The sequence below is a fragment of the Phascolarctos cinereus genome, unplaced genomic scaffold (assembly GCF_003287225.1).
Source record: "Phascolarctos cinereus isolate Bilbo 61053 unplaced genomic scaffold, phaCin_HiC Scaffold_2;HRSCAF=192, whole genome shotgun sequence".
In the NCBI taxonomy this organism is placed as follows: Eukaryota; Metazoa; Chordata; class Mammalia; order Diprotodontia; family Phascolarctidae; genus Phascolarctos; species Phascolarctos cinereus.
The window spans coordinates 284,840,550-284,853,095 of record NW_027555625.1 but is presented as its reverse complement, the minus strand read 5'-3'; the positions used below and the strand labels follow the sequence as shown (position 1 = coordinate 284,853,095).

Below are 12,546 nucleotides of genomic sequence, written 5' to 3'. Positions count from 1 at the left end.
TCCCCCAAACTATTAACAAGCACTTCTTATGGCTTTCCCTGTCTTAAATCTCTCCCTACTCCAATCCATCCTCCACAAAGCCACCAAAGGGATTTACTTAGAATGCAGGTGTGACAATATCACCGAATACACTCCAGTGATTTCCAATTCTTTCAGAATTAAATAGAAATGTCTCTGTTTGGCATTTCAGCTATTCGCAGCCTGACCCAATCCTACCTTTCTGGCTTTATTACACAAATTGGCTTCCTTGCTAATGACACTCCATCTCCCATCTCCATGCCTTGTTCCCTATGCCTGGAATGCATTCTTCTTCATCTTTCTATGCTTCTTGGCATCCTTGGTTCCCTTCAAGATTCAGTTCAACTACTATTTTCCAAAACTTCTAGAAAATAAAATTATAAAGGTAGAAAAAATGGTAGAAGCAATTTTTGGATTGTCATTTATTAAGCACTGATTGTGCTAGGCTTTTATTTCTAATTCATTTCAATTCAGGAGCAAAGAGTTAAGAGTCTTCTACATGTAATTCCTGTGACAGGTAAAAGGAAGGGAACATATATGTGTATATATGTACATATGTATGTGTATTATTACAACGAATACTCTCAAGGAGTGATAAAAAGAACTTATGTTTATAAAAAATAAATATAAATAAACACAAAATACTGTAGTTAAACTCAAGGTAATTGAGGAGGAGAAGGAGGGAACAAGCAATTGAAGGGATCAGAAAAGGCCTGATATAAAAAGTAGGACCTGAGCTGCATCTTAAAGGAAGAGAAATGGTCTATAAGATAGGTGAGGATGGAGTGCATTTAAGGCACAATCAACATTAAGACAGAGACAGGAGATGGAATTTCATGTGTGAAGAAGAGAGATACGAGTTTGTTTGCCTTGCTGAGTGTGGGAGGAGGAGCAAGGAACAATGAGGCTGGAAAATAACTTTGCGTAATGTTCTAAAGGGCTTTATAAGCCAAACAGAAGAGTTAATACTTGATTCTAGGGGCAATAGGCAATCATTATACTTTATTGAGTAGGAGAGCGACATGATCAGATTTGTCCTTAAACGTTACTTTGACAGCAATATGGAGGATAGACTGAAGCTGTCTTAATCTCTTGACATCATCCCCTGTTGCAATTAGAGGGTCACTGCAATAACCTAGGTAAGAAGGGATGAGGGCCTGAATTAAGATGGTAACTGTGTGGGTGGAGAGAAAGGATGGATGTCAGAAATATTATGGAGGTAGAACTGGCAAGATTTGGCAACTGACTGGATATAAGGAATGAGGGAGGACGGGGAGGTGAGGATAACTCTACGGTTACAAATGAATGGTGATGCCTTGAAGAGAAATAGAGAAGTTTGTAAGATAGGTGGTGGGTTTGAAGAGAAAGAGAAGGAGTTTCATTTTGGATTTGTTGAGCTTGAAATATTTCTAAGGCACTGAATTTGAAACGTCTAATGTAAAATTGGTAATGGAGGACTTAAGCTGAGGAGAAAGACTGGGGCTAGATATATAGAGATGGAATAACTGGAATAAAAATTAGTAAACCCTGGGAAACTGATGAGGAGAGAGACAGGGGGAAAGAGAGAGAGAAAGAGAGAGAGAGAGAGAGAGAGAGAGAGAGAGAGAGAGAGACAGACAGACAGACAGAGAGAGAGAGAGAGAGAGAGAGAGAGAGAGTGTTAGTTGAGTAAGGTAAGAAAAGCTGGACAGAGCCTGGGAACAGTCACAGCAAGAGGACATGTTTTGGATGATGAACCAGCAAAAGAGACCGAAAAGGAGTGGATAAAATGGTATAAGGCAAAACAGTAGAGAACAGTGTTATGAAAGACCAGGGAATATTCAGGAGGTGAGGGTGGTCAACAGTGACAAATCTAGAATGTAGTAGATAGGTAGAAAAAGAAGATGACTGAAAAAAGTCCATCAGATTTGCTTGTTAAGAAATTACTGGTAATTTTGGAGAGACGTTTCAATTGAGTGATGAGATCAGAAGTCAGCCAGATTGCCAAGATCTGAGAAGTAAGTGAGAAGAGAAAAAGTGAGGCACTTCTTGTTTTTCTAGGAGTTTGGCTGAGAAAGGTAGCACAAATATAGAGGAATAGCTTAAGTGGATGGCAGGGTCTAGTGAAGGTTTTTTAATAAGGGAGATTTAGGCACATTTGAAAATAGTAGGGAAGAGATAAGGAGAGGCTGAAGATTAGAGAGAGGGGATGTTTAAGACTGTAGTATGTTATAGAGAAGAGGAGGGGACAGGATCAAGGGCACATGTAGAAAGGTTGGTTTGGCAAGGAGAAGGATCATTTCATTGTCAGAGATTGACAAAAACGGAGGAGAAAGTGGGAATGATGTCAAAGGATTTTGAGACAATGAGAAGGGGAAGCCACAATAGGTGGCTTCAATTTCCTCAATCAAGAGGTGGTCTTTAACTGAGAGAGAAGGGTGATAGGATTTAGCAAATGAATGGATATGTGGAGTGAGGGATTGGGATGAATAAGATGACTGCAAGCTTATGAAGTTAGGTATCTGAGGAGATAAATGTACCATTAAAAGAAGGTGAAATTAGAGGAAGAGGAAGGTTTTCCACGAAAGATAATGAATTCAATTTTGGATACGTTGAGTTTGGAATGCCATAGAAGAATTCAAGTGGAGATAACCATCAGAACTGGAAATACTGGACTAAAATTCCGGGTAGAAACTGGAGCAGATACAGGGACTTTGGATTTGAGGGCATATTGGTGATAACTGAAGTCATAAGATAAGATGACCAAAAGAGATGAAATGGAGAAAAAAAAAGTGGGTTGAGGATAGAATATTGCTATATGAAAATATAAACGAACATAATAGAAATGCATTATTATTATACTGGTACTAGGGGTCAGGAATGACATAGATGTATGATTCTATGACAATATATAAGCTAAAATATATGTATTAAAACAGCATATACAGGGGACAAAATTTTACTCATAGTATAAGTGATTTTGTTTGATAATTGAGTACTTTAAGAATTTATTTTTCTATTATAATGGTCTTTATTTCTTGTACTTTACTCCTCTAGAAGTTAAACTATGCAGCCTATAGGAAATCACTTTTTATTATTTTGTCACATAATAAAAAATTTAAAACTGTGCACATTAAAATCATATAAAGAACATGTGTTTTTATTTCCATATTTCAAAGTTGAACAGTAAGCTCCATGAGAAAAGTGATGGTTTAATTTAAATTTTACCTCCCTCAGCGTAATACACACATACACACACACACAGAGAAACATACAATATATATTTATGTACATAGTAAATAGGTACTTAATATATGTTTGATAAATGAATACAAATATGAAGTCTAGTACCACTGTACTTCACATTCAATGATTTTCTTTTCTCATGTTGAATTCACAAGAGTACCGTTCATGTCTCTTTCCATTTGGATAAAAAGATTAAATCCTGGGTTTAAAAAATGGTTTCCAGTGGATGTCTCCCCACATTTAGTGTACTCAGTTGATGAAGGGAATGTTTCTAATTGCCAAGTTCCCATAAAGTCTCTAACATTATTTACAAAACTTTTAAAAACCAACAAATCAACAAATATTTACTGAATACCTACTATATTTAAGACATTGCATAAGGGTGTGGTAAAATATAAAAAAGTAATTGTATATTTCTGATAAATCTTATTGCCCATCTTAGTTACTCTATTAGTAAAACAGTAAGGACCATGGGACCAATTTAGATGAAATAAAAGATTACTTAAGCTGAAATTGATTGAAATTTAGGAAATTAAGACATCCTGTTTCTACTTTAAAGATTTCATTCTGCTTCTGATGAATTATTCTTTTACAATATCTAAAAATCACAAAGAAAAAAACAAACAAACTCAGTTTGGGTAGTTTTTTAAGGTAAAGTTCAGAAACATCTTACTGGGAGAAACAATTCAATCTAGTCAACTTGGCAGTAAGCTCATATCTAAATCTAATTTCTTTTAGTCATGTTTAAACCAGACTAAAAATATATAAGCCTGGAGACAAGGAGGCGAAATTAGTCCCTTAAAAAGATTTTTCTTCATAAACCATCATGCTGACAAATTAAATGACAGTAACCTCTTAGAACAGCTGACAACACTGCAGGAACCCTGTTAACATGCACATTAGGGTAGACTGATTGGTTTAATTGGCAGTTGTGCTAAAAACCTGCAGAGGAATTGATGCTGAGTGAATCATTTCCTTCAGCAGTTTGAATGCAACAATGCAACTACAGGCTCTTAATGTCTGTTCTATTTATTTCTGAAACCAATACAAGGGTGATTACTTTGATTATATTTCCTTTAGTTATGTGCTTTTGCTGCAAGTCATGGTTTTAAAATGCCCAACTTTTTAAAGATTTCTTACCTTATTTTCCCATATTTCAAACTGAAAGGTACTGGAACTTGATTCTGTAGTAAGGAACAAATCTGGAAAAGAAAAGTTATAATTGCAAATTCTGATATCCAATATAATATTCAACAACATAGGAAATAACTTTTATGGCCATCACAGACATGAATGGATTAACAGCCAATAAATAAATTGAAAAAAATCTTAACAGGCTTAGTCTTACAGCAGACTTTTCAGAAGTAAATCCAGTCTTATTTTTCATGACCCAATATTCATTTAAAAAGGACGAATACTATATATAGACAAACCATAGTATTTGATAAATTTTCCTTTCGTGTAACACTATGACATTTTCGGTTTTAAACTATTACTTATAAAAAATAAAATGTGAAAATGTCATACTAATGTTCAAGGCAGATACAATCTTAACATTTTGAGATATCTTGTCCTATTACAATAGAAGCAATTACATGAAAATCCTAAATACAAGATAATAATGCAAAAAACAGCAGGGAGTAGCACAATGTTGTGGAAACAACATTGATCTTCATGTCAGGAGACCTGAATTCAAGTCCTGGCTTATTAGCTGGATGTACAAAGCAGATTAGTCCCCTCATCTACAAAGGATGATAATAATACCTGCCTTCACAGGGCTGCTGCTGGAAAGCAGAAGATAAATGTGAATATATGAATAATTACTATTACTTCGAGGTTTACCAAATGCTTTTAAAGTTCCTGCTTGGGGTAGGGGAGGAAGGAGGGAGAGTAAGACAGTGAAAGAGGAAAAGAGGGGTGGCAGGGAGGGACAAGAATAGGAAGAAGGAGAGAGGAGGGGGAAAGGGAGAGAGAGGGCAGGGAGAGAGAGAGAGAGAGAGAGAGAGAGAGAGAGAGAGAGAGAGAGAGAGAGAGAGAGAGAGAGAGAGAGAGAGAAACAGAGAAACAGAGAAACAGAGACAAACAGACTGAAAGACAGAGATGGAGAGAGACAGAGACAGAGAGAGAAAAGATTTCAACATAGTCTGAAGTTCAATCTAGGACTTTTTGTCTAGAAGTTCTATCCAGTTCTTCCCTCAAAGTGTGGTTCACAAATTTACAGCAAACATTCTCAAAATACAAAGAAAATAAGATTATTTTTGTCTGGAGACAACACAATACAAAAGTACAGAAAGCAAATAAACAAGATTTAATGATAAGTAATGCCATTTTGCTAGGCAGCAATGAGGCAGGAGAGAGAGAGAATATGTGTAGAGGGACAAATAAGGAAAATACAGTTTAGAGATGACAAGCGACTAGCCCAGAACCAAATAGTTACTTAGTGTCAGATGTTATTTAAATTCAGATATTTCCTACTTCTAGCATTCTTACCACTATACCATGCAGCCTCTGAGTGGAAATAACAATTTCAACCTTCTTCCTCCACTAAGTTAACATATGCTGTTTCACATTATCAAAAGCAGCACAATTGGAAAAAACTTTTCATTTATAAGACCAAATTTAAGATTTTTGTGTTTGAGATTCCTCATCTGTACAGTCAGATTAACAACTGTGGTATGAAGATAAACATGTAAATAGTGAAAACTTCTGAGTTAATCTAAGGTAATATTTGCATTACTGCAATTTATAACTGATAAAAATAAAATTATTTTCAATGTATTTCCACTGATTTTCAATGAACATTAAGTAACACACATAGATAATGCTTGAAATATATTTCATTACTTTTAGTTTCTCTTCCATATATCTCTAGTATAATTTATTTTTTAATATTTTTCATCCCCTGAGGGTTTTCTTCCACCTATATACAGTAACCAGTGTAGCTTTGTACCTTACAGCTGCCAAAACAGAATGAGTAGGAAATGAACCCATGATGATATTGGTATAAGGAACTCCTGCATAAGAAAACTCCACCTGAACAACACACTGAACTAGCCTTAAATCTGAAGCTACACATAATGTAAGATACAGATGAATAAAAAATTTTGCTACACAACCTTTTAAAATTTTGAGTTATGTGAAGTTTTTTCCTTACGGATAGTAACAATTGTAGTAGATTTGTTTTACAGAAAAAACAGAACTTTATAATATTACTTTAAGAAACAATAGGAAAATTGACAGTCAGATTAGACATTCTGCTATGGTCAAGGACAGCTGAACTCCAAAACCATTCTGGTAGCTTCGTTTACTATAATGTCAGCATAAAGACATTATAATGGCATTTTTACTGAGGGAATATGTCTGGTCTTAAAATAATGGCCTAACTCATTAGAATATTAAAACTACATTAATCTTTATGCTTTTAGTCAGGGTTTCTTTTGGTCTGTTCTGAAGAAAAAAAATCACATTAAGCTTATTTAGAAAACTGTAGTTTATATATAGTTTTGTTTTATGTAGCCAATTAAGATGATTAAAATAATAATTCTAAAAATATCTTTATACTCTCAGAGACCTAGGAAAGTTAAATATTATTTAAACCAGTATGTAACTAAGAACTTCAAATTCATAAATCCTAAAACAGTGTCGGTAAAAACTCTCAATAAGTTTAAATTTCTTTCAGTGGTCTTATAACAACATTAGGAGATGCTTTTGGCCACTGAAATACAATCGTATTCTTACGCAAAAGATTTCTTTAAACATAACACTCCTGAAAGTGAACAAGACAATGAGTACTCTGTTTAAAACACATAAACAAACCAAAGCCATAGTCTCTCCTCCCCATATCCAAACAACTACAAAAGACATAAACTTTAAAATATGGCTGTGTGCATATTTCTTTCTCCATGAATACGTACATATAGATAAATAAATATGATATGTGCATATGCATATATTTCTTGAAAATATAATAGTACTACATAAAAATAGCAATTCTTCAGTACAACTTCACATGGAAAGCTTAAAGAAGAGTTAATGCCAAAGTATTTCATTAAAAAAAAAAGTAGGATTGATTACAGTGAACATTATGCTAGGAATGTTTAAAAGCTGTTAAGATTTCTGAATGATCTAAAAATGGGCAGTCATCAGCACAGGAAAGTGCATGAGAGGTTAATTTATGCCACACAGAGCTGGGCCATTTGTTACTGAATCACAAAGAATATAGTCAGAAGAAGCTCTGTGCTGTGTTCAAGAAGCAAAATCTCCTTTTGAAGGAGGTGAGGCAGACAGGCTAGCACATTATGCAAGTGAAATAGCTTGAATTAAAAACTTTTAAAACCACAGAAAAAAGTATCTTGCCAACATCAACAGTGCATAGGCTTCATGACTACACAGGCCACTTAGCTTTTCAGACAAATTATTTCCCAGCTATAAATGGTATCTCTAACACTCAATGGTCAGCTGTCTCAGAAATGTACCCTACTGATAACAAGTTAGTATGTGGACATAGGTTAGGGCAACCCATCAATATTAGTGTAAAAATAACTCAAACTGCATCTCCTATTGGTAGAAGGTCAGTAGGAAAGATAAATGAATGAAGATCTAGGATATTTCTTCTCTCAGGTTGCTTGACATATATTTGGTACATCAAAATTTTAAAAGGTGATGCATTTTAAAAAGAAGGTAAAGGGGGGGGGAAGGAAGAACCATTTATATATAAGCACCTACTATGCTCCAGGCACAGTGCTAAATACTTTACAATATTACCTCATTTGATCCTCACAACAGATGCTGTTACCACAACCATTTTATAGTTGAGGTAACTGAAGCAGACACAGGTTAATTGACTTGCCCAGGGTCACACTATCTCATATCACATCAGAACTCAGGTCTCCTGACTCCAGGCTCAGTGTTCTCTCTCTGTCTCTGTCTCTCTCTCTATATATACATACTGTGTCACTTAGCTTGCCATTTTAAAGAGAAACATAATATTCAATAAATTCTGTTCTGATATCTTTAAAAGTTTTTAGTTCAGAAAATAGCAAAGATGCCTAGAGATAGGGAAGTTCATAGTAAAATATTTGTGATAAGGCTCATATTTATGAGCCCCACCACACAGCTTAGGCCCATGCCTTCTTCTCCTTACCTCTAGCAGAAGAGATTAGTTTTTACTAAAAGGAATCTCAGGACTGGCCTGGCCCTTGATTCCCTGATGAAGTCTCCTGGTCACCTAAGGGCTTTTATAACAAGTTCCACTCATGCAACTAGGGCTCCCTCTGACTTGGCAGATTTCTGAAGACCATGTGAGTTACTGTATCCTCTTTCCATGCTCAGCAGAAACATTTCCACATGGAGATGAGGGAGGCTGCATACAGAGAAGCTGAGTGCCACAGTATCATTGTTACATATCCCTGTTGTGTTAGGGCAAAGTAAATTTCCTTTTGTTTACTATTCAAGGAGAGTTGGATTTGAACTAAGGTCCACCTAACAAGAATTTAACAAATTCTCAAGTCCATTACTCAATTATGAAAAGGTTACAGAAAAAAAACCAAATTATTAATTGAATTAAGAAATAAGGAACAAAAGAGAAACAAATGTAGAATTTGTTAAAAAGTAAATCATGGGCTTGGCACGGTGGCACATGCCTGTCATCCCCACCTACCTGGAAAAGCAAGAGTTCTAAGGTGCAGTGGGCTATGCCAGTCAGTTGTCTGTACTACATTCAACATCAATAGGGTGAACCCTGAAAAGCAAGGGGTCAAGAGGCCCAATTCAAAACTACTCTGGATATCAGAGGAGGAACTGGACCCATGAGCAGCCCTTGCACTACTAGCTTGGGCAACACAAGCAGACACAATGTTTATTGAAAAAAAAATCAAGTTGTATCAGTAGGACATCACAAACTTTGACAGAAATAGTAGATTAGAATGAAATAAACCACTTAGAAGAGAATTTTTGTCAATGCAACAAAGTTCTCACCCTCTTCCACTGCTAAGACATTTCACACTCAACAAAGCTAATGAAAACACACTCAAGGATATCAACTGCAATGATAATGGATAGTGTCACTGCCATTCACCATAAGAAATATTCCTTAACACACAGAAAATCACCCATGAATTCGTGGCAAATCCAGGATATAAACCTGGAACGCTAGGTACCTAATTCAGTCCTTTTCCACTAGACTATTCTGCTTCAAATAAAACCATGAAATATTCTATCCACGTGCAGTCTCTTCTTCAGAAACTACAGACACATTCAAATAAGTGTGTACAAAAACATTAAATGGCTTATGCTTCAATTATCTCCATTCATAGCTTGAAAAGATTAAGCTACTGCATTTTAATCTTCACCAACTGCAGTACAGCCTTCCTTCAAATGAAGAGCCCTCTGGTTAGAGCTGGCATCAAAAAGAGAGGGAGAAAATCAACATTTATGGTTTTTAGGGATTTTAAGCATTTTGAGAAACAATTTTTATGCAAATCTTAAGCATATGAATTCATAAATGGTAGATGCTAGTAAAATAAAAATTCAGGTTAATGACTGCTAGAAGACCAGAATTTATAGTTATCTTTTGACACGTTAATACTATGATGGCAGAAAGTAGTTACAAACTCAAATTTTGGTGTATGATTTCTTAGAGCAAACATTCTGATGACATAGGAAATGTTATTTTGATCAAATTTTTTTAAGCACTCTTAGCACCACATTTTCAGCATGTTTCTCCCCCACTCCCTGCCCTGCCTGAGAGGCAATCTATGGATTCTCTTGATTGGCATTTTGTTTTATGTGTTTAGAAATTCTGAGTAGCTTCCTTGTATTATTTCTTGCCTTATGGTGCTCAGGTTTTTTCATTTGTTATCTTCTTCTGGGAGAACTATGATCCTTCAGTTGTTTTAATGTATCCTATCTTTGAGATCAATGTTTTGCTTGTAGACAGATCATGTCTTCTTTTAACATTATTGCTTTTTTGCTTGTCTTCTTTTTTCTTCAAGACTGTCCTTCACTTCTATACATTTGTATTCTCAATAATTTTTTGTTTTGTTCCGTTTCTATTCTGCCAGTTATTTCTCTTGTGCAGGCTACAAATTCTGCTTTCACAATTCATAATTTTCTCTTGAAGTATTTGGGAACATCCTACTATGGTTCCATGCTCTCTTGGGAATTCAGAGAGTCTTTTGCCTCATTAGGGATTGATTATTTTCTTTTGTCTTGCAATATTTATGCAGAGATGTTTGGACTTGTTTAGATGTCCTAGAGATCACTTTCCCTCTGTTATTAATATCTTACTTGTTGATTTATCTGCTTGTGTTCAAGGTCTTTAAATGTGTATTCTTCCTTCTATGATCTTTAGTAATTTCAGTCTTTTTTTCCTTATATTACCGATGGCTGGCTTTCTGACATATTTTGAAGGTGGATCCCCGAGGGCTGGATTTCAAAGTTGTCTCAACCTCCTCCTTTGCAGGGGAATTCACTTCCCACTGGCTTCAGTCCTTTTCGTAAGTGACTTTGGGGGTGGGAAAGGGGCATCATAAAAACATTCTGGATTGTTACTATTAACATAAAATTGAATTTCATTGGCCTTCTTACTGAATCAAGAATTCTACATCTCTCTAAACTGAGAGAGATAGCTAAGGCTGAATGACAGTCAGGAGATCTGAGATCTAAACAGCAATTCCTTTGTTGTAGTTATAGTCTGCTCAAATTCTAACCCCACTCTCTCCTACCTCATCCTTCAGTAGCAACAGGCGACAGAAATCAATTCTTCAGTCTTCCTTCCCACCCCCAATCCCCAACCTTTTTGTGAAGAATATGGAGATACAGAGAAACAGAAGAGTTTTCAGTCAGAGAACTAAGGAACAGGGAATTGAGGCAGAGTACTAGTATGTAGCAAACACTCTCAATAAGAATGGGGATTAGTATTCAGTGAGGAGAAATTCTGCCCCTTTCCCACCATCAGGATTTTTATAGATCAACAATAAAAAAAATCAGAAAAATTAGAAGAAACAATGACCAAATATACAAACTTCCCCCAAAACATACCAAATTTCTGGGAATTAAGGTCTCATGATATATGCAGTACTTAAAGTTAAATATAAAACTTTTTTTGTAGAATAAAGGAAGAACTTAGGTTATACTTTCCAACTGAATTGGTGGAAATAATGTCACACTGATCAGAATACCAATGGCAAACTTTATAGAATAACACAAAATCATACCAAAAACTGTATTGAAGAACAAAGAGCCAAGAGCACCAAAGGAAATTATAAAAAAAATTAAAAATAAAAAGGCAGAAAGGGGAACTACCAGATCTCAAAGTATGCCATCAAATAGTGATTATTAATCTATTTGGTACTCTATGTAGAGATGAGAAGTGGTTGAGTTGGACTGCCTTTGAGAAATGGGCACAGTATATTTTTAATGATCCCAAGTTTCTTCCTCAAATAAACACTTATTTAAAAGTAAAACACCAATACTCTTTCATCTTACTGATGTGGGTATTCCTTCTAACAATGCTGACTCCAACTATACATGATTGCCAATTCTGACTCTTGCCCACAATGTCTAAATAAATCTTTAATAGAGAGTCCACCCAGAGTACTGTGGGCTTCCTATGGATATCTTGGCATTCTGTGGCTACCACTTGAGCATGCTGGCTTGGCCTTCATCTGCTTCTGTTTCTTGTTATGTGACCAGCCCACCCTTTTCTAGTTAGCACATTTTTCTGACACATGTACCACGAGAGCAGGGATGGTTTCATTCTTTGTATCATCAAAAGCTAGCACAGTGTCTGGCACATAGTAGGTATTTAATAAATTCTTGTTGTTTAATCAATTATTTATACTTCCTCTCCTATGTAATTCTTCATTTGTCATGTGTAATAGCCTGTTCATGCCTGCTATGTACTCTCTGATGACCTCTGGATGATTCTCCGCTTAAGTTCTTCAGAGATAATATTATTTGCTGATATAATCATGTAACATGACTGGACTAATTTTCCTTTTCTGTGATATCATCAACGTAGGGATGTTCCAGTGTGCAAACACTCTTCATTTATTCAGACCAGTAACTGTCTGTAACTTAGAGTCTTAAAGAGTTGCCTGGGACACTGAAAGGTGGAATGGTTTTCCCATGATCCTATAGCTAGTCTGTGGGTTATGATATGTATACTTTGAAGGAGTATAAACATATGTGTTTATGTAGGATGAGGAATACAAGGCAAAGTCAATATGTATATTATCTTCTGGGGGTGGCATTGATTGAGTAGCTCATGTATACTCATTTGCCATCTTTTAGTTTGTATAC

The 12,546-nt window shown here is 35.6% G+C and overlaps 1 protein-coding gene across 2 annotated transcripts in view; it reads right to left on the bottom strand.

Moving 5' to 3' along the window:
• Positions 1 to 12,546, bottom strand: part of ITFG1 (integrin alpha FG-GAP repeat containing 1) — a 227,548-nt gene that overhangs the window by 137,224 nt on the left and 77,778 nt on the right. For both annotated transcript variants that reach the window (XM_020985105.2, XM_020985106.2), the window contains exon 7: positions 4,384 to 4,445. In XM_020985105.2, coding sequence (XP_020840764.1) covers positions 4,384 to 4,445 — 62 coding nt within the window. The remainder of the gene's footprint in view (positions 1 to 4,383; positions 4,446 to 12,546) is intronic.